Below are 22,298 nucleotides of genomic sequence, written 5' to 3'. Positions count from 1 at the left end.
TGAATATAACTTACGAAATAAGCTGATGGAGAGAAAGAACTGAAACTGAAATTCGCATTATTATTTCTTGTTTTTCTTTTTTTTTCAGAAAAAAAAAAAACATTTCATATAATGTGAAGTGTGAACAGAATTAACTGCACCAGCTTCTTAATATTGATGTGGCTATTTTTGACTTTATCGCAGTGCACAATCAATAAAGACAGTAAACAATATTATATGACTTGTTCATTGACCAAAGACAAAATATCTCTGCCTTTACATCTAACCATTCAACTGACAAGAAATTAACCCTTAAAAAACGTTCACATTGAAGACGAATCCAAAAAAAAAAAAAAAAAAGTTAGAAAAAAATAGCTATATGGGCCAGGGCCTGATAAGTGTCATCAGCGACAGTTGTCAAATCCAAAAATCACTAGAATCTAACTTAGCCCATCCAGAAATTGATATCAGGCCCAATCCTATATGATTTGATTGGACCTTAATAACTGTTCATTGTTTGTCAACAAAAAATAATATATATGCAACCCGTAGCCTTACCCAAATAAATAACTGTCGATTAGATTACAACTTTACAAGTGGCCCTGTGACTGTGTCCAATCGACCCCTTCGTTTGAAACTTAGATTCAGTTGCAGCTTTATTAGTACATTTAGCATACTATATCAATCATGGGTATGATTTGCTAACTTCACATGCTATCGCACTTTAAAAATAAATTAAAGTGAACCGATAGAGTGATCGCATAACTTTATTGGCATTGGAAAGAAATTAAATATATAGAATCATTTTTTTGTGTGCAAAATATTCAGAATTAACAAGGCCGCAGTGATTTGTTGCAGCTCATGAACCACAAGGATTCTCTGCAGCTCAAGAACTAGTACAATTGCTTGTGAGCATAGTAACAAGACTCGCGAATTATTCGTGTTTAATTCATTTTTTTTTACGTTTCCAAACTGAACTCCGAATAAAATGCAAAAAAAAAACATATAATACGTTTTATTCGCAAATAAACGCGAGAAAAATGCGAAAAAAGCACCAAATTTTTTTTTTAATATTTTTTTTGCTGGCGTTTCATTGGGGATTTTTTTTTACTTATTGTACCGAATCATTTTTTAATTATACTCAAATCACTAATTTTTGAACTCACTGAACTGAACCCGAACTTTTCGTTTGTCACTATGCTTGTGAGCGAAATGTCTAATTGATTCATTATGTGCGAGCCATTAGAATTAATTATGGAGTTTGATTAGTATGATATCAGTGTTGTTTTAACTTGTATAATACTAATTTTAAAGTCTATCGAATCAACTTCAAATGGTGAATTTAATTTTTTTAAACTGATCTATTTCATTAGTTTTGCGTTTACATGCAAAATTTATTATTTTTAAATTTATTTAGTATCAAGTCAAGCTGTCAAAATTGGTTTAATTGTTTAGCTCGGTTCGGTTTAGAAAATAATTGAAATTTTTAAACCCATCTCCCATTTGAACCACACTAGTAAAATAAATTCAAAAATTATGACGTAATATATATTATTATTTTTATGTTTAAAACCGGTCAGATCAAACCAAACAAAATTTTAAAATCTATCTTTAAAAAAATTAACAAAAAATATATTTATCTTTATGTTTAATTTTCTTATTTCGGTTCAAATCAAACAAATTGAAATTAGTTTAGTTTTTTTCGATCGGTTTTAATTTGGTTGATAAATTTATTCGATTGATTTGACTGTATTTTTTAAAACAAATAAAATTTCAATTCATCGATTTTAACGATCAACACCCTAGGTGTGAATCGTTTTCTCATTTCAAAAGCCGATAAACTAAAATTGCGTAGTCCAACGTGGAACGAACATCCTGTCCAGCTGGCTCACAATAACAATTACGTAAATGTACCAAATCACCCTCACCTTTTTCATCGAGTTCACCTTCCGAGGGAAAGGTATAAAAAAGTAATAATAACTTAGCCAGCCGTTGGAAAACCTAGGGGCAGTTCTGTCACGGGATATTCCATTAACAACAAATAAATGAACAGATTATTATAATCTCTATCCGTTAATCAGAATTAAGTCAGGTGTTTTAACAGGGCCCCACTCTAATACAGCGCCATTCTCGTTTCCCTATGTGATTTTTTGTTTGCTCCAAGCACACAAAACTCGCCTATTCAGTGCGGCGTGTCAGACCCAGTTCCATGATAATTCGACTTTTCAAGAGTAATGCACCGGGAGCAGCTCAAGCTTTCTCTATATCTGTCTTTAAATGCTCTCTTGTACAGTTGTACTAGAGGGAACAGAGCAGAGGAGAGAAGAATTTGACCACTAAACCCTTTTTTTCCTTTTCTTTTCTCTCTTCTTTAATTGTCATTTTCCTCTTTCCTTTTCTTCATCTAGAGAGACTCTCAGGTTTGTTCCTCTTTCCTTTACTGTTTACTCTCTCTGTGGCTTTGTTACAGTGGTTTCCATTTTTCTTTAATAGGTTTTGTCTTTTATACCAGTAGGTTTTCTCTTTTCTCACTGCTCTGACGGTTTCGCTGAGGGTTTAAGCTGGAAAAATAAGGCTGTTTGGTGGTGTATTCAATGCGATTTAATCTCTTCCGTATTTGGTTTGGTCGGTATTAAAAGCCAAAGTTAGAGAATTTATGTTTGAGCAACTGTTTCTAGAATTTTTTTTATTTTTTTACTGGGTTTTTACTTTATGAAATTTTGGTGTTGAATTTGGGTTCTGGGTGGAGTTGCCCTTTCTTCTCTAGAATAAAGCATTCGGACATTGATGAAACACCATGGGTCAAGGTTTGGTTAGAAAAAAATTTAGCTGATATTGTGTGGCTTTTGTATATGCACTCATTTTAATAAAGTTTCCGTTCTTTTGTTCTAGGTAGCTAATTCTCTTATAAAGCTTGAGACTTTCGAGGCTTTATGAAGATTCCCAAGGAGGCAACTTGTTCAATTTAAATGAAATTTAGCAAATTCGGAATTTTGATCATGGTCTGAAGTCACAAGCTGATGCAACAAAAGACTTCCAATGGGGATTTCAAACTCGAAACAAGATCACAACACAGCCCTTCTATTATGCAAAGATCGAGTTCGCTTTGTCAAGCGTGCAATTGACTCGAGGTACGCCTTGTCAGCAGCCCAACTGTCCTATTTACAGTCTCTCCGCAATTTAGGCCAGGCTCTTAGACAATTTGTCGAGGTTGAAACCTCAACTGAGCCGCCTCTGTCGCCGTCTCACTCTTCTAATGCATCCCCTTCCCCTTCATCTATTCCTGACCCTAGCTCACTGTTAGATGGTACACCAAGTCCATTCGAGAAAAATGGCAGTGTTAATTACATGAGAGCAGGCGGGGTTGTTTCTATGCAGGTTTCTATAAACCTAAATGAAAAACATTTTATGGAAGGAGAGAATTCGTCGTGGGATTTCTTTGATCCGACTGGTACTGACCCAAAACCGGACAGGTCGAATAAAAATAAAAGGGATTTTATCTCTCCAACAGATGAAGAAATAGAACTTGAATTTTCAACCCCGATTAGAAAGGCTGACACTTTTAACAATGGTAAACCTGACATTGAAAATGTGAATGATGAAATTGGAAAGGAGGAGGATGCATGTCAGTTTATAACACAGAGAGCTAAAGATATGGTGTCTAGTATGAGAGAAATTGAGCATCAATTTATTAAGGCAGCCGAGTCAGGTCACGAGGTATCCCGTATGCTTGAGACAAAAAAGATTCGACTTACTGTATCTTCTCAGACTACAGGTTTGGCATTTTACATAATTTTTTTTTTGGTTTTTCTTTTTTCCTGGGTTTCTTGTAAATAATACCTAGGCTGTGTATATGCAAAAAGAACACCCACATTTTCCATATTTTCATCCAGTCTATATGCTGTAATTGCAAATATAACCATAATATTTGGTCTTTTTCTATAAGACATGGGATTTTATAATAGTAGTTCTCTGACCAGCACTAATATCAACTTGGTATTACTGAAATAACACGATCCATTTTCAAGCAAAAAACTAGACCGATATCCCATTGTACTCGAAGTATTACATAAAACAAGAATAGGAACAACCCATTTTAGGTACTTCACAAAAATTTTGTTCCCCATCTTTATTCTCTAGTTTTAGTTCTTTCACATCTCCAAGAATTAACATTTATATGTCAAAATTCCCATGTCTGAGTTAGCACCAGAGGGTTAGTACGCCTATGTTTCGACGAGAATCACCACCCTTCAAAAGCTTATCTATTTTTTTCTCTCCACATGGCCCACAGGACAACACAAAACAGAAATTCTCTCTACATTTTTTTTTCTTTTGTCCTCTTTCTTGTCCATATAAAACTGCTCCCGTAAACTTCTCAGACCATATAGCTAAATAAAATAGAAATGAGGTTGTGGAAATGAAAGAAGGATGTTGAACTGTACATTACGTCTAAAATATATTAACAGTAAATACATGCCTAATCCAATTTAGGAAACCATGAATATATAGTCGTGCATTGAATTTTTTCATTGAATATTCACTAGATTAGTAGCACAGATAATATTTCCAATACAAGAGATTCTGCATTGCCTACCTCTATCAGAAAGCTAGTATTTTTCTCAAAAACAAATGTCAAATAATTAATTTAAATGTTTGTATGATGTTTTATTGCTTTAACTATAACAAGTGAAATCTTCGACAGTATTTTTGTCCTTTTAATTGATGAAACCCATTTCTTACGCAACGAGACAGTGTTTCCAAATAACTGTACAAAATATAAAGACTATGATGCAAAATACTGGAAATGTTAGGTGCTATATGCAAATACTTCGTTTTATTACTTCTCATGTACAATGTTATCTGTTTACAGGAAAAACACCACCATTTGTTGTGCTATTGCCTTGTCTAATCTGCTGCAAGGCAAATGGTAATTCAGGAAATGGTATGTTTTTTTATCATTTCTGTTCTTTATTTAGTTTAGAATTTTCATGGTACCCCACAAAATCTTACATTTTTAAATTTATCCCACAAAACAAAGTTTCTCATGCACCCCTCAAAGTTATAGGAATTCCATGAAACCACCCTATACATTGATGTAGAAAACAAGAAATAGTGAACCCTCTAGGAGACTGATTTTGGGCCCTAAAATGAATGAGTGGTACAGAGGAAATTATACATATTTTTTTGTTGTTTATTAGAGGCTAAATGCCTGTTATTAGATGCCTTACGATATTAGCAATAATATCATTCCTTGCTCCCTTACAATACATGAATGTAAGCACATACCCTTCATAAAAATGGTCAATAACCCCCTTCAAGTTTCTTCTTGAACACTTATAATTATCCTTATTATCAATTTAGAAAGGGAAAAAAAAAACATAACTACCTGAATTGTCTTCTTCAATTATTTAGAGATAGTTTACTAAAAAATAAATATATGTCTAGAGAAAGGGAGCGATCAGTGAGAGATTCCTCCCCTTTGTTCAAACTACGAAAACAGTCTGTACAAATTGTCCAAATTATGCTTTCTCATACCCGAATGGTTGATTCAAGCCGTCTAATGTCTTTTTACACATGCACATTGAAATCTTGTAGGATACTAAATTTTACTACTTCAGAATTTTTTTTGCTATTTTTCGGATTTAAAAAAGGACCTAATTTGATATGCATTATCTAGAGAGAAGAACAATGATGGTGTAATTTGTCAATATTGAGAAAAGATAAACTAGTTCTTAAGACTTAAGATGACATTTATGTGTTGGTTTCTCTTCTTAGTAGCATTTGCATGTTTTAAATTTCTTATGGTTAATATTTTTTTATAGAATCTGAAGAACACCTGGCTAAGGTTATAACTTGGAACCGCTCAGTTTCATCACAATCTTCGTCTTCTAGAAACCCTTTGATTTCGCAGTCTAAAGACGAAACAGCTGAAAGTGGCAGTGATTTCATCGAGGAGTTTTCTATGATATCAGGAAGCCATACGTCGACTCTAGACCGACTCTATGCTTGGGAGAGAAAGCTTTATGATGAGTTGAAGGTCAGTTCTCTGTTGTATTAATATTTTTTTTCATTTGGCTTTTAAAGAAGACAAGTACCCTGCAAGTATGCAATACTGAAGAAACTACATTTTTTTTTTATTGAACTGTAACTATCCTTTGCTTTTTAAATGAGCAGAGATTTCACTTTGGTGAAATTTGCATCTTACATAAACTTGCAGAAAGATAGTGATATTTTTTATGTAATTTTTTTAGGATATAGGGTTTTTATAAAATAGGACTGATAATCAAGGAAGAGAAACTATAAGGAGAGGAATTCAATTTGGGGAAAACACATCCCCAACATTATGTTAAATGAGCTAAAATGATGCAGGACGTGGGTATTTGTTAACTAAAGGCAAAGTAGTCATCTTTCCTTTATCTCCTTGAACTAGAAAGGAACACTTCCAGTTACCCTTGCAAAATGAGTGAAAAGGGATGGGAAATTTCACCTATGCTCCTCTCATGAAGCATTTTTCTATTGAAAAATGATAGTTCTTCTGATGTCACCTTTGATGTGAAGGCATCAAAGACGAGTTGTTTGCATATATTTGAAATAACTGTATTTATTTGCTATAGAAGAGGTGCAGAGAATGATTGTTTATTCTATTTTATAGTATATGTTAATTTTTCCATGTTGTGCATTAATGATTTTTTCCATCATTACAAGGGGTAGCTGGTAGGCATAACATAGAGACGTTGGTATGACACGGTGCAAATTACCATTATAGTCATGTTCAAAACCTAATGAATCAAGTGTGACCGCACCAGCTTTATAAATCATGTTGTTGTTTAATATATATAAGACTTGAGCAATGTCTGAAAGGAATGATCTATGTGCCACATAAAGACTTAAACATTTTGTTCCCTATCATCTCTGTGCTATTCCATTGAAGTCTGGTAACACTTGTAGTCATATTATTTTTTGTAATTTGTAGGCTAGTGAATCACTCAGGAAGGCATATGATCAAAAGCGAACACAACTGAGACACCAATTTGCACAGGATTTTGACAAGCGGACCATTGACAAAACTCGAGCTATGGTAAAAGATTTGCATTCACGGCTGATGGTGGCAATCCAGGCAGTCGATTCCATCTCTAGAAGGATTGAGAAGTTGCGGGATGAAGAATTACATCCTCAACTAGTGGAATTGATCCAAGGGTATTGCAATTTTTTTTCTCGATATCTTGTCTTAATTTTTATAGGAAGTATCTAATCTCTGGCATTTATGCAGCTTGACCAGAATGTGGAGAGCCATGCTAGAAACGTACCATGCACAACAGATCACCATCTCGCTTGCATACCACACAACAAAAGATAGCAGATCTCCTACAACAAAAGAACCACAAAATGAATTGCAAAAGCAAGCACTGATACATCTCCGTACAGAAATAGATTATCTCCAAACAACTTTGTTGAATTGGGTCAAACACCATCGATTATATGTTGGCTCTCTCAACTCGTGGCTTCAGAATTGCATTTTGCAACCCCAAGAGAGGTCTAGAGGGAGAAAATTGACCTTTTCGCCCCGACGGGCCCTCGCACCCCCAATTTTTGTCTTATTACGTGATTGGTCGAATGGTTCTGTGACAACCCTGTCAGAAGAGGCTGTTGATTCTATGAAGGTGCTCTCCTCTGAGCTAAATGTTGCTAGTAAGCATATTCCACAGAAGGAGGTTGAGAAAGGAGAGATTGAGTCAAAATTGGGGGTGGTGCAAATCTGCCTTGTCAGGATATTTGAACAAATGAGAAAATTTTCAGAAACTTTGATCAAGATGTATGAAAATGCTAAAGAGGAAAGTGACAGAGCGAAGAATGCTTATATTGATAGCAGTAGATGAATGCTTCCATGTTTTAGTTTAACTTGGTATTTTTTAATTTTAGATTTATAGGAAGAAGATTTTGTTAGCAAGGTGATCTTAGTTGATAACAGAAAGATGTACATCCTCTTTTGTATTAAAGAAGCTTAAGTTACATCCGAGCATGTTTGGTTAAATCAAATCCTTTGGCTTTTGTACAATCTTTGCCTCGTACTACTGGAGAAGTGGATATCAAGTCACTTAGGTTATTTTCTTTGATGGGTGAAACAAATAAGATTTCATTTTTCATTTGCATAATTGCATAAATACATTTCGTGGTTTAATTGCATTCGGACACAGGATTTCGTGTCCGATGCTATTTGCACTCGGATAATAGATCATTTGTATTTCTCTAATAGTTGTCAGATCATTTATGTTTTACTAATAGGAATTAATAGTGCATTCCAAGGAGAATATAATCTGGACTATTCTTGGGAAAGATAAAGGTATTATTCTTAAAAAATAAGGCCATCCTCAGAAAAATAAGATCATTCTGAGAATAAACATGCAATGCCATCTAAGCACGCAAATCATCTGAACAAAAAAAAAAGAGGTTCAAATGCCTCCATGTTTTTGTGTCTCCATCATGCCTCCATCTTTCTCCATCATTTTCAAAGTTCAAATAGTCGATCCGAACCGCTCAACCTAACCTCCATACTAAAATATGTTTAGAGACCAAATTTTATATTTTTAGAAATTTTTTTACTATTTTTTTAGATAGATACAAAATCAGTAAATCTGAACCTATCTAAAAACAGTATTTTTGTACCTATCTAAAAAAATAGTAAAATTTTTTTTCTAAAAATATAAAATTTGGTCTCCAAACATATTTTAGTATGGAGGTTTCGAATCGACTGTTTGAACTTTGAAAATGATGGAGAGAGATGGAGGCACAAAAACACGGAGGCATTTGAACCCTCAAAAAAAAAAAAAATCCTTGGTAGTCTCTATCAAGTTTTCAAAAAAAAAAAAAAAATCAAGTGGCGTGGTATTATTCTGTTCATACTAAAAACAGTTAGACAAGGATTTTATTCCCGTGTCATTTTACTCTCCACGGTGAAGAGAATTATATTTTTCTTCAAAAAACGGTATGTACGGTTATTGAAACTTGAATATGTCCATGAACTAAATAATATATAATTCGAACCATCAGCAGTAACTTGTACAGGTACCATAGAAAAGCCCAGTTGCTTAAATGTACCAAAATAGTTTAAGACGAGACAAAATAATCAAATGTTTTGAAAAATTGGCACAAAATATCACTTCTATGTTTATGTTTAGTAAATGCAAAACAATAAATTGACTTCGCATATGTAAAAGACAGCTCAATGGAGCTAACGTTCATCTACAATAATCTGTATACCGCAACACAGACTTCAACAGAAGCATGTATTCTGGAAAAATAAATTCTGCCACATAATACTACGCAATATTATCGAGCTTTAACCTGCAAAAACAATTATGAACGCTTGTTTAGGATCAATAGTGATTTCACTTCTCATTAAGTGCTTGTGCGGAATTTCCGCATGGGTACAACAAATAAGAGCTAACTTTTGTTAAGTTAAATGTTTTATCAACAATAAGATAATTTCACATATGACATCAAATCGATTTATCTTCACGTAAGTACAAGCTCCCAGAATTAGTTCATCTATGATATATGCAAAATTTTCACATATTTGAAATACTGTGTAGATACAAACTACTTCAGACTTGACAGCATTTTAATTCCTGATCAACCAAAAGCTTATTATAGGAAAAATGACATGTATTAGACTTACTTTAATTTTATATCGGTTGGTCCTCAAGTCTAAGCAGTCTCCTATAAAAAAAATTACAAAAGAAGGTTAATAACAATGATAGAGAATGATACATATGTAATACAATAATTTTCCATGAATCAATTAAGACAGTCTACTAGATTCAGTTTATACTTCTACTGATGGATTATGAAGAGAAAACCAGTTTCATTACCTCTGAAGCAAAGGAGGAGAAAATGACCTTTACATCCTCAAAAACTTCTGATATCGGTTTTGCCGCATCAATCTGATGTAAGTTAATAAATCAAATTTCAAATAATAAATTGTCCAAAAGTTCAGATATTTGATCCCATGGAACAATGGATATCAGTATTATACTGTTCATGACCATACAAACCGCATGTATTATGTGCGAGTAAAATAGTGCATGTCTTTATTTGATGACCAGATTAATTTTGCATTTGAGGATTTAGTCAAGATTGTGTAACAAACTAACAATGCCTATTATGGTCAAACTGGGTTAAATTCTTTTGACAGCATGTAGATGCTTAATTGAGAAAGAACTGGACTAAATTGAAACTTGATTGTCAATTTGGGGAAAATAATGCACAACAGTATATTAATAGTTTCTGTGCACTCTTGGACAGCAATATTGTACATTATCAAGCATTTCATTTCCTGTTTGATCCATGTAAAAGAAAAAGAACATTCTCTTACTTCAGAAAGTAGGCAAGTTTATACCTTCTTAACCTTCTCACGAGAGTCATAGTACTCGATAACAGGCAAGCTCGAGTCAACAAATACCTTGAAACGCTTCCTTATAGTTTCTATATTGTCATCAACACGTCCCTTTTCAATGCAAATTTAAAAAAAAAAAAAAAAAAATCTATCAGCTCTGTTATACAAAACAAGACTGGGAAAATGCTTTATACTTTTTTAATACATGTCCTGCACTGTCAAGAACGACCATAAGCACAACCACATTTTTGCATAAATGGATACAGGTACACTGTTTACAAAAGTTATGACGCAGACCTGATTACGTCCCAAGAGGCGTCTTTCCATTTCCTCCTCAGAGCAATCAAAGAATAACACAAATTCAGGTACTATCCCAGTCTGTAAAGAGGGCCAAAAAAACAAAATATAGTCATCACACATTATTCAAAGATAATATATATTAGAATAATGTAAAACAAGCTTAACACCCTTTTATGATGTAATTTTACACATTACGCCCAATAATCACCAAAACTATATTGGGAAATTGTTAATAAACAGCATACATGCTGCCAAAACTAAGTTAAACAAATGAATACTCAATTACCCTTATTTTATTAACCTGAACCTGACCCATTTAATTTTATATATTAAGGAAAAACAAAACCCCAGCCTTTAAATTCTGCTCAGGTCATAAACATGAGAAATACTGAGTGTATTATGCAAATAAGGTTTTCTATTGTAATATTTGATGAGCAGATCTCAAATCTGGGGTCTAGTAGATTGTCAAATACAAATACAAGAGCAGGTGCAGCATGGTTTTATTCATCCAACTGCTTGATCAAAGTCAATCAGCACAAGCTTTAAAATCAGGTATATTTTTGCACCCTTTCAATACTTTCTCTCATTTTGTTCTTGTAGTCTGTCAATGCCTTTATTTATTGAATTCCACATTAGTCTAATTTAAACTAGTAAACTTACAACTCTCTCAAAAGCAGCACGGTTTTCTTCATTCCTTGGAAAGCCATCAATCAAGAATTTGTCATTTCCACTTTCCAGCATTGCAGTTTGCAAGAGCTTTATTGTCACTTCAGATGGGACAATTTTTCCCTCCTTTATCATGTTCTGGATCATTGTCCTGAAGATAACCAACATAATTAGCAAATGAGAGGAAAATAATATTTTCCAAAAGGTGCAGAGGAGACTAAAAAACAGTTGAATAGATTATTCAGAAGGATGCATCAAAATCAAGGCTTTCTTTCATATATGTTAATCTATTCAGACCATCTAATCTAATTCAAAAACTTGCCCTCTACCCAAAGTTAAATTTGAACTCTAGGCATACATATTTTACAAGCTGAATATTCAACCAATTTACCAGGTAGCTGAATTTATTGGCCTCGATTCTAATTTATCATTCAAAGATCAGAGGAGAGATAGGTACCCGTTCTCAGAGCCAGACTTGATTTCTGCACGAAGGAGGTCACCAGCACTGAGATGAGAAAATCCATAATGCTCCACAATATTTGCACACTGGGTACCCTTCCCACTTCCAGGGCCACCTGTCAGAAATAACATTTATCACTTGGTAATATTTTACTCAGAATCAACCTCACTTTGCTCTTTTTTATGCAAAAAAGGACCAAACAAGCCAAGGAAAATCAAATTTGCAATATGTTCATTTTTGCTACGAACCTCTGGCCAAACAGCATCCACTGGCCTATGCAATAACTACTGGTACACACAGTACAATTCACTTAAACGACAGTTAAATCACTCAAACTACACAACTCGTTTCACTTCTGACAATCTCTAACACTCACATGGAGAGGGCTTATCAAAATTAACAATTACTCCACACTTGTGATGGTAAGCACCTATGGCTATCAAAACCAGTTACACAGGCCCCTTCTCCAACCTGCTCTTAAAGTATTCTAGATAACAATGAAAGTTGGTCCTTTCCTATGTCCACTGACATACATATGTACTTATAATAATGGCTATCCAAATGTTCACTATGACAAATTTTGTTGGCAAGGCAAAGGCCCGCCGGCTGACTTCTCCTCATAAAAGAGAACCTACGGGTGTCTAGGTACCATAATAAAAGGCATGTACTGATTAATACAGAACCAAACTTGAGTTAATGATGGCAACCAGGATGGATAAGTTGGATTATATTAAGCAATTCTCAGGTTCTGCTTGAGTTTAAGTCTCCAGTCACTCGGGGTCAAATTGCCTCGGTCATCTAAATTTGGGTCATTTCAGATCTGATCTTATTCGGGTCAGAATAATTTCACTTATGGAGCATTCCTGGATTGTGAATCAGGTGTATCAGCCAGATTTAGAAATCAGGTCATTTCAATTTATCACCCAAACAAAATTGGTTCTGATTGTTGATTGAGACTTTTTTAAGATCAAACAGGGTCATTCTCAGGTTCACAAGATTGAAGGATTGGGTTCTGGTTCAGATCTAACCAGATATGGGTCTAGTTAGGTTTGGGTCAGCTAGGGGGGTTCAAGTAAGCTCAGGTGGCACGCTGATCAAGTTTTGGTTGTGGACCGCACATTAGATTATCTTTATTTTATTTTATTTTTTTGACAAAGAAATATCAGATTGGATCAGGTCCAGGTTTCGTCAGGTTCTTTTTTATCAGGTCAGATTTTTCCAGCTTTATCCTGAGTCAACAAACTGAATTGAGAATTGCTTTCTGCAATTAAGCAATCAACAAGTTTGACAGTGGATCAATTTCCGTTTGAAATAAGGAAAGGATAGGTATATTGCACCCTTCAAATTTTGGTTACCCAAAACATTGATTGTCCTTAGTGGGCCAATACTTCCAACAGCAAGACCCACTTTGAAAACCCTTAGTGTTTGATTATTTTAGCTATGCCAACATAATAAAAATTCAAAAGATATTAATCCCACAAATGGACAACTACACCTATAAAAACATAACTTGATAATTATTAGGGAGTGAGGCTATGGTACTTTGCAATGCGCGGATCGCTTCGTGCATTGGATTCATATCTCCGTCTTCGAAGTCCAAATAGTTGATCCGAACCGCTCAACATTATTATCATATGAAAATATACTTGGAGAGACCAAATTTTATATTTTTTGGAACTTTTTTACTATGTAGAAAATCAGTACTTTCAGAACTATTTGGACTTGATCTAAAAGTTCAGGATCATCCGAAAGTACTGATTTTCTACCTACAAAAAAAAATAGTAAAAAAATTCCAAAAAATATAAAATTTGGTCTCCAAGTATATTTTCATATAATAATAATGTTGGGCTGTTCGGATCAACTATTTGGACTTTGCAGATGGAGATATGAACCCAATGCATGGAACGATCCACGCATTGCAAAGTACCATAGGCTCACTCATTATTAGGAATAAAGACTTGACTCTGACAAGATTTTATAAGATAGTAAGCATTGAGTACATGAGCTTTTCCCGGCAGAGCATAAAACACACTCTGGGTAGAAGTCCCATTCCTTTGTTCCTTTTGCCTTATGTCTGTCAATTCATTATATATTTTTTTTTCTGGTAAACTTACAGAGGATTTACTTATATATTTCGGAACTTGCTTGAGTGACAAAATATATATAGAACTTCTGAAATATACATTTTTTATGTATCTTATCCATACAACCACCCTGAGAGCCATTTCTAGCTCCCCAACCAAGTAAATCTAGCACACAACATCTTTACAATTCAAAATAATATACATCATAAGGTAGGAATGAAGGAAATAAAAACAATATTAACTAACCTAGGACGAACACAACAGCAACCTTCTTGCCACCCAAGAGGTTCTCTGATACATCCTGCGCATTACATAGCAGTACCTTAAGATTTATGCCACAAATTGTCTTTTACAGTAACTAAAGTTGGTAGCATATATACTTTTCTTCATAAGCTTATACTATTGTGTAAATCATACGGGATGATAAATTACAGGATTCCTGCTAATAAAAATCTATAACTAACTTTATTGTGTGCTGATGTTAATAATTTAAATTTACAAGTGGCTATAAATAAATATAAATGAACATGCTGAACAAGTTTGTCATTTAACTTAGTGTTGCTAATTGCAATGAGAAGAAAGATCTACCTTGATAGCTTCTGTTGCTGAGCCCATAGCTTACAGGTTCTATACCTGACACATGAAGACGATGTTTTCAGGAAAAAAAATAATGGTAGAGAAAGCTAATATATTATAACAAACACTGGACAGACATTGATCTTATACAGAAAATTGGGTGGGAGGGGGAAACCAAGAGAAACTCTGATCTTATATCTTCTATAAGAGGCAATGGATCTAAATGTTTGCCATTATGATAATTTAAGGTCAACAGCAAACATTCTCAGATTTAGATCTGTATTATTTGAAGTACAGATGGAGCCCTTTTTGCTGATAATATTGTAGGACAACTGATGGGATGTGCTATAGGCATCAGAAGTATTAGGATGATCATCACCTAATCTAAACATAACTTCAGAAATAAGACAGATTGACCAAAGTCAACTGTAAACCAATTACCAAAATAAGGATGTGTTAAATCAATTGCAACTGATACAAGTAAATGTAAATGAATTCCAGTCTTTGATTATAGCCAACATACAAAAAAAAAAAAACGAAAAATATGTTGAATAGAATAAGATCTACAGCAATTATGCAACAGGAGAGAATCGAAAGTGCTAATTTCCCCAGATTTAGCAAGACTAAAGCCACTAGAGTATAACAGATAACTGCGAGCAAGCTAGCGCATTTAATGGATGACCTTATAAACAACAAAAGCGAAATGCCTAGGATCTAGATCCAGAGAGGAGAGCTATGTACCTCAAGAAGAGCGAATGAGAGGATCTGGAGAATAGAGGAAGCGTTAGGTTTACGAGAGAGAGAGGTGGGGGGCACAATAAAAAGAGCGGGTGTCGAGATCCGAAGCAACTATTCAATTGGAAGGAACCGGGTGCGTGGCAGATCGGAGAATAAAAAACCGAAAGATTTTGAACAACCGAAAATGAAGGTGGGGCGTTCTTACGCGGGAGAGAGAATGCGGAATCGGTGGCGAAGTGTTGTGCGGTCTCACTGACAAGAGACCCCACATCGGGAAAGAAAGACGCGTCGAGATCTATTGTAATACCAAATTAACAAATGAGAAGTACGATATGATACGGTTAAAAAAGGATCAGGGAATGAGACCATACCCGAAAAAAAAAAAATCAAAGAATAGATCGAGAGGTGTTGCGGGCTTGCGGGCTTGCGGCTACCTTAGCTTCTCGGGTTTTAAACCCATGATTAATGGAGCCTCCAGTTTTATCCGATTTCATCCCATTTGTACACTTAGGGCGTGTTTGGTTGCTAAGCAGGAACGGGAATGGGTTTGGATTTGGATCCAATTTGAATGGCCAAAACACTATTTGCGTGGAAAAAAAAAAATTCACTCTGAGTGAATTTTATTTTCCCGTGGGCACAGTGGCACATCGAACACGCCCTAGATTTAGATTATCCTTAGCTAAGGTGTCAGGACCGTATTAATTCTCAACTTAAGAACTTAGAAGGGTAAATTTAGAAGGTATTGATTGTAGTCCTCATGGTATATATAAGGGGAATATTATGCATTTGCAAATGACTGAGCGGTGATTTTAGACAATAGTTTATTACGGAGTTTAGCTAGTATAACATCAGTGTCATTTCAGTCTATATAACACTAACTCCAAAATATATCGAATCGACTTTAAATGGTGAATCCAAACCATTCAAACCGATCTACTTCATTAGTTGTGTGTTTACATCAAAATTTATAATTTTTCGAATTTATTTAGTATCAAGTCAAGCGGTCAAATGTGTGAGTTTTTAACTTAATTTTAATACATTCATTTTTCAACATTTTTACCGCTTAATTTGGTACTAAAATAACTCAAAAATATAAAAAAAAAATTGCATTTAAACACATCACTCATAAAGTACATTGGTTTGAACAGTTTGAATTAGTCGTTTAAAGTCTATTCAATCAATTTTAAAGTTAGTGTCATATTAGCCGAACTCTTTAATAAGAGCACATGCGGGTGGTTCCAAGCAAGGGTTTATGCTTTATTTACCGTTTTAGCGTGAATTTTTTTTATCTATAGAAATTTTTTAATTCAGACTTACATAATAAAAATAGAAATAGTGTCTCATTTCCATCAAATATATGGACCGAACTCAAGGATTCAGATCCAAGTTTTTCATTTTATGTTTGAGTTTGGTTCCGGATCGTTCGATTATAGAAGAATCAAGTTCTAGTCCACACATAATTTCAAAAAAATATTTATTTAGATATGAATCATTTTAGTACGATCCATAATATTTATATTGGACTCAATAAATCCGATCTTTTTATATTTATTGAAAACGAAATATTCTTTCTATTTTCATACGTCTCAATTAAATGATTTCCATAGATAAAAAATTTCCACTACCAATTTATACAGTACAGTGGGACTGATATTTTATGGGCTGAGCGCAATGGTTCGTGTTGTGTTTGTCTGGATTTCTTAATTTGTAGGTATTATGGGTTTATTTGGTCTCTATCATCACTTTGGTCGTTGAATTGGGCTTTATTGAGGCCTGTATTAAACAGAACCTCGGGATAGTTATCCATAATATATGTTTTAATTGAAATAGACAAGTGTGCATCGTTTTATAAATACGTGTTAATCAGCGCAATAGACACGTATTTATCGACACATTAGATAATATGCATTTTTATGGTACGTGAAAGGTCACGAGAGATGTTACTGAGTGAGCATATGGAAAGTGATTCTTAAGTCTAAACAAAAAATAATTATTATGTTTAGAAACTGGAAATTTGTCAGTTCATTTTAATTACTATTTTAATTTTTCTTGTGAAACGCAAGATGTAGTTGTAGAAAAAAAAAAATCAAGAAGACATATGTATTAGCTTTGATGTCAGAGTCAGATCGACCACTTGAATTAGTTATTACTACAACTAATAAGATTTTTCAAAATTTTAAGATACTGTCTTATAAACTGGGCTACTGTGTGTATGCCGAGAAGGTGGGGCCGCGGTATGGGAGTGGCTGCTCTAGAGAAGAGAAACCAATCTCTTCTCTTACGCTGGTGGTGGTCCGGTGGAAGCCTTATAAGGAAGAGGATGCATTGTGGACGCTGGTTTCAATACGAATTAGAGGGAACCGAAGGCAAGCGCTTGGTCCAGTTTGTTGGACATCAGGGGACCATTTTTCTAGAAACATCTCATTAAAATAAGACCAATGTTTCACTGGTGCACAAGGTGGCGGATAGGAGATGGTACAAAAATCTCGTTCTGGTACGATAATTGGACTCGAACATCATTGAGAGCTCTGAGAGATAGACAACTGCGCCCCTTACATCAATTCTCATCACTCAGAGATGAACTGCCTTTATTGCCGCAACTTGCCCCTCAAGTTACACAACAAGTACAGCTGACAAATGTAGAAGATGGACTCCAAGTGGAATTTAATCTGCTGGTTCGGCTTACAAAATTCTGATGGCAGGTATGGAATTGTCGGGTTCCTTTGAAGGTAAGAATCTTTGTTTATCTGTCGTTGAGGCAAATGATTCTTACTCATGATCAGATGGTTAGCAGGGGTTTTAACTGTGACTTGAGATGTGCCATGTGCAATACATGTGCGTGTGAAACTGCTACACACTTGCTCTTTGAATGCTCTTATGTAAGGTCAGTCTGGTACCAATTAGCTGCCCGATTTGGGTACCAACTGATGGTGCTGGGAGACTCGGTGGAATGCACATGGGAGAAATCCATTCAAGCAGCTAGAGGGACGGGTAAGCACAGTTAGAGTAAGTGGATGGTTTGGTTTTGTGTCACTGTTTGGTTCTTACGGAAGCAAAGAAATGAGAAGATATTCAGAGACAAAGTCATGCCGCCTACAATTCTGATGGAGAAAATACAGGAGGAAGGTTTGCTTTGGATGAAATATTGCAAAGGGAGGTTGAAGTAGGGCTCAACGGCTTCAATAGAGGCTGTGATGTTTTTTTGGAGCTGCATACATTTAGTGTGTAGTTTTTTATATTTTCCATCTTCTGGTAGCTTCTACCAACATTTTAAAAAAAAAAAAATTTAAGATACTGTCTAATATTAAATATTGTCGCTGTATTTATTCGAATTATAAAAAAAAAAGTACAAGGCACTCAGATCATCACTTTCATCTCTAACGAAAAAAAAATATATTCCTAGATCTTAGGCACTAGGATTAATAAGAAAAAAAAAGAAATTAACACAGTATAGGATAAGAAAAAGAATGATAGTAACATAGATCTGACAGTACAAGACCGTATTAGTTCAGTGCTGACAATTAGCTTGATGACATAATTAGTCGATACTAAATATCAAGCAGTCGTGATCAAGGGCGGAGCTACAGTGCTTCAGGGATAGGCGGTCTACACCTGGATTTTGTTTTTTAGACTAGGTTCTTCAATAGACCTTGCCTACTTTTAGATTCAATTCGGAGTAGCGATTGTCAGTTTAGACTTCAGAAATGGAGTGAATGGGTCCTCTAATCTAATTAGGAAAGAAAGGTATTTTTAAATCTTTGTTCAATTCGGAATAGTGATTCCCCTCCGTCCAATTAATACCAATTGTTTTAGAAATTACTAGTTGTTTTAGTAATTTTGGTACCAATTAGTAATTTAAAAATGAGTGAGTCTATGGTACTATGCATATCACGGGTTGGACCGTAATACGGCTCAATATTTGACTTTTCAAAATCCTAACGGTCAATCCAAACCGTTCATCTTGTTCTCCATATTAATATGTGTTTAAAGACCAAATTTTACATTTTTTGAAATTTTTTTACTATTTTTTTTAGATATTTAGAAAATCACTTGATCTGAAAATTCTGGACCATCCAAAAACAGTGATTTTCAATAAATCTAAAAAAAATAGTAAAAAAATTTCAAAAAATGTAAAATTTGGTCTCCAAACACATATTAATATGGAGAACAAGATGAACGGTTCAGATCGACCTTTAGGATTTTGAAAAGTCGAATATTAAGCCGTATTACGGGCGAAATCGTAATATGCATAGTACCATAGACTCATTCTTTAAAAATTACAATTGATTTGATAGGCAGAGATGCAATTTGGTACACAGGCGGAGGCAGGTAGAGAATAATGGAGGCAATTCAAACCCAAATTTGATTTTTACCTACCTCTGACTCAAATTCTGACTACGCCACTGATCGTGATAACACCTTATAAATCTTTATATATTCATATGATGAATATTATAGTACACATTTTAATGTCATCAAGTTTATAGCTAGTTCACACCAGTGTTGTAAATAACGGTATGCGGTTGTCAGATGGACGGGGTACCGCCAAACGATTAATCGGTATACGGCCGATTAATCGGAATTATGCGGACAATTTAACATTTTTATTAAATTTATGTATATATATCATAATTTATTAAAAATAATTTATTTAACTCATTAAACTCATCAAATAAACTTAATTTAACTTAATTTCATTATTATAACATGACACTACACTTATTTTTTTTAACGTACAAGTATTTTACATGTGTCAATAACATATTTATTTAATGAAAAAATAAATTCAAGAGTTAAACTTTTTTCAAATGCTAATAACATATCATGTGAAAGAAATAAAACATTTCAACATAAAATCACTAAATTTAACAACTTAGTTTCATAAATGAATATGTCGTACTAATTGAAAAAATTACATCAGTAATTAGTAAGAAAAAAAATGATAAATAAATAGAAGATGAATTAATCAATTTTAAAGTAAGTAAGAAAAAACATATATAAAAAATATTGAATGTATGTCCAAATACAAATAAAACTACAATACATTATTTATAAAATTATTTCACACACTATCACATAAAAAAACATCAATGTGAAAAAAAAAGTCTGAAAAAAATTGGAAAAAACGGAAATAAACGGGAATAAACGGGAATAAACGGGAATAAATGGCCGATTAAATGGTAAAATGGCCGATTAATCGGAAAAATCTCAAAAAGTGCTCCGTTAAGTATATTTGTGACGGTTTTGCTGCCGTTTCTAATTAAATGGCTAATTAATCGGCCATTAAGGCTGTTTTTTACAACACTGGTTCACACACATGGGGTGGGGCGGGAGACAAACCGTATATTTGATCTGCAAGAAATTAATTCTGACGTAATATTAGATAGAATTTGATCCAAAGCCCATTGAACCGTCGCCTCTGATTCCATTTTAGAAACAATGTATCATAATTGGTTTAATGGAGATTGGGTGCGACGGATGGGATTTTGGATGAACCTCAAACAGTCAACTCCGCTCGGCTTCGGCCCAATTAGAATTGAAATTGAAATTTCGAGTTTAAATCGAGGTTTCGGTTTTATCCGGATTAGAATGTCCAGGCCTTTGGTCCAATGGTAGACCTTGCCCATTAGCATGCCTATTGCCTATATATGAAATTTATATGAGAGAGTTTCCACGGGGCGTGCATGGAAGAGAATGAGCCGAAAGTTATTTGTCTGTTGTGTAACTTGTGTTGAATTCAGATTCAGAGCAATACCTCATCGTGTAGAATGAAATCTGATGTCCATCGAACCACCTACCCACTTCGTTCTGTAAACTTTGTCTGATGTCCAACCAGAGCCGTTCGATTAACGTTATGGTGTCCGAGACCGCCCATGATTCATTACGGAACAGGGAAGATCCGCCGTCCGTCAACCATCATCACTTGAAAAAGGGTCTGAAGCTGATGAAAGAGATTTGTTCCTGTTTTCTTTTATTTAACAGGCTAATGGGACACAATCAGAACCTAGCAGCGTAAAAAGTATCAGCATGTTCTGATTGGGCTGATTTAGGCCTTGGCGCTGATAATAACATCTTTCTTAATATATTGCTCTTTCGGTATTGAGATTTTATAAAATATCTTGGGCTTACCAGCCTATATATTGGTAGTGACTAGCCAGATCTGGGCTTATCCCTAGGAAGGTATTGCATTTTTTTTTCATCGGATGTCCTATACAAAAAAATATCATTATTTTTTTAGAATGTTTTTTGTTGCTGGAAGCATCTCAGCTTTCGACTAGGACCCCAATCATAGCACATTATGTGTTAACTCTACTTTTTGTTAAAAAAAAAAAACAAATCAAGTGTCTACTTTTTGTTCAAAAAAAAATCAAGTGTCGACTTAACAATTTTTTATTATATGTGCATTATATTTTAATTCAAATTTGTACATAATTGATGTTTATGAATATCGTCTACTATAGACAGCATAATACGTACGTTTTGATTAGCGGATGACCTAGAAATAGTTCGAAATGATTGTTGTGAAATCATGTTGAAAAAATTGTAATTTTCTGTACCATTTGAAAACAGTGATTTTCTATCTATCTTACAAAATAATAATAAAATTCATTATACAAGTACATATTTATATGAAAATCATGTTGAACGATTTGGATCAACCATTAAAATTTAAAAAACAAAAATATTAATACATATTACATACCAATATGTGCTTTGCATAGTAGCATAGACTCACTCAACTTTGTTTTGGTTGTCATCTTGAGCTTGTAAAAATGTATATTAATGTGGATAATTTCTAGACGTTGATTTTTTAACTTGTTGATTTACATAAAAGCAAAATCAAAATGTGATATTTTTTATGGGCACATAGAGAAAATAATATATATCACATCTAACGGTTTAATTTTGACGTTTAAGTTTTAAACATTGAGTTATTTAAGTTTCTAAAAATGGAGGCATGATAGAGGCACAAAAAATGGAGGAACGCGCTTCCACTAGTATATCAACAATATGCTTCCGGCCTCTAAAATCTATCGAATCGGCTGCAAATAAAAAATTCGAACCATTCAAACTAATCTCCTCAATGAGAGCTTCGTTTCCA

The 22,298-nt window shown here is 34.2% G+C and overlaps 2 protein-coding genes across 4 annotated transcripts; one reads left to right on the top strand and one right to left on the bottom strand.

Moving 5' to 3' along the window:
• Positions 1–2,388: 2,388 nt before the first annotated feature.
• Positions 2,389–8,292, top strand: LOC144574271 (protein ALTERED PHOSPHATE STARVATION RESPONSE 1-like). Of its 2 annotated transcripts, none has more exons than XM_078324195.1 (6): positions 2,389–2,604; positions 2,872–3,754; positions 4,850–4,921; positions 5,802–6,016; positions 6,953–7,176; positions 7,250–8,292. In XM_078324195.1, exons 2-6 carry the CDS (start codon positions 3,019–3,021, stop codon positions 7,854–7,856), a joined length of 1,854 nt encoding a protein of 617 aa, XP_078180321.1. In that variant the 5' UTR covers positions 2,389–2,604; positions 2,872–3,018; the 3' UTR covers positions 7,857–8,292. The 2 variants fall into 2 exon arrangements, with proteins under 2 accessions (XP_078180321.1, XP_078180320.1); XM_078324194.1 differs by having other exon boundaries at positions 2,389–2,786.
• A 683-nt stretch (positions 8,293–8,975) lies between these two features.
• Positions 8,976–15,471, bottom strand: LOC144573844 (UMP-CMP kinase 4-like). 2 transcript variants are annotated; one of them, XM_078323607.1, is made up of 10 exons: positions 15,200–15,471; positions 14,471–14,515; positions 14,129–14,183; positions 11,796–11,913; positions 11,333–11,489; positions 10,670–10,750; positions 10,376–10,483; positions 9,849–9,920; positions 9,656–9,696; positions 8,976–9,321 (listed from the first exon to the last, which is right to left on the bottom strand). In XM_078323607.1, exons 2-9 carry the CDS (start codon positions 14,495–14,497, stop codon positions 9,685–9,687), a joined length of 630 nt encoding a protein of 209 aa, XP_078179733.1. In that variant the 5' UTR covers positions 14,498–14,515; positions 15,200–15,471; the 3' UTR covers positions 8,976–9,321; positions 9,656–9,684. The 2 variants fall into 2 exon arrangements, with proteins under 2 accessions (XP_078179733.1, XP_078179734.1); XM_078323608.1 differs by lacking the exon at positions 9,849–9,920 and having other exon boundaries at positions 15,200–15,338.
• Between the last annotated feature and the right edge of the window lie 6,827 nt (positions 15,472–22,298).

This window comes from Carex rostrata, chromosome 22, assembly GCF_964058835.1.
Source record: "Carex rostrata chromosome 22, lpCarRost1.2, whole genome shotgun sequence".
NCBI lineage: Eukaryota > Viridiplantae > Streptophyta > Magnoliopsida > Poales > Cyperaceae > Carex > Carex rostrata.
This window is presented reverse-complemented; position numbering and strand designations above follow the sequence as displayed.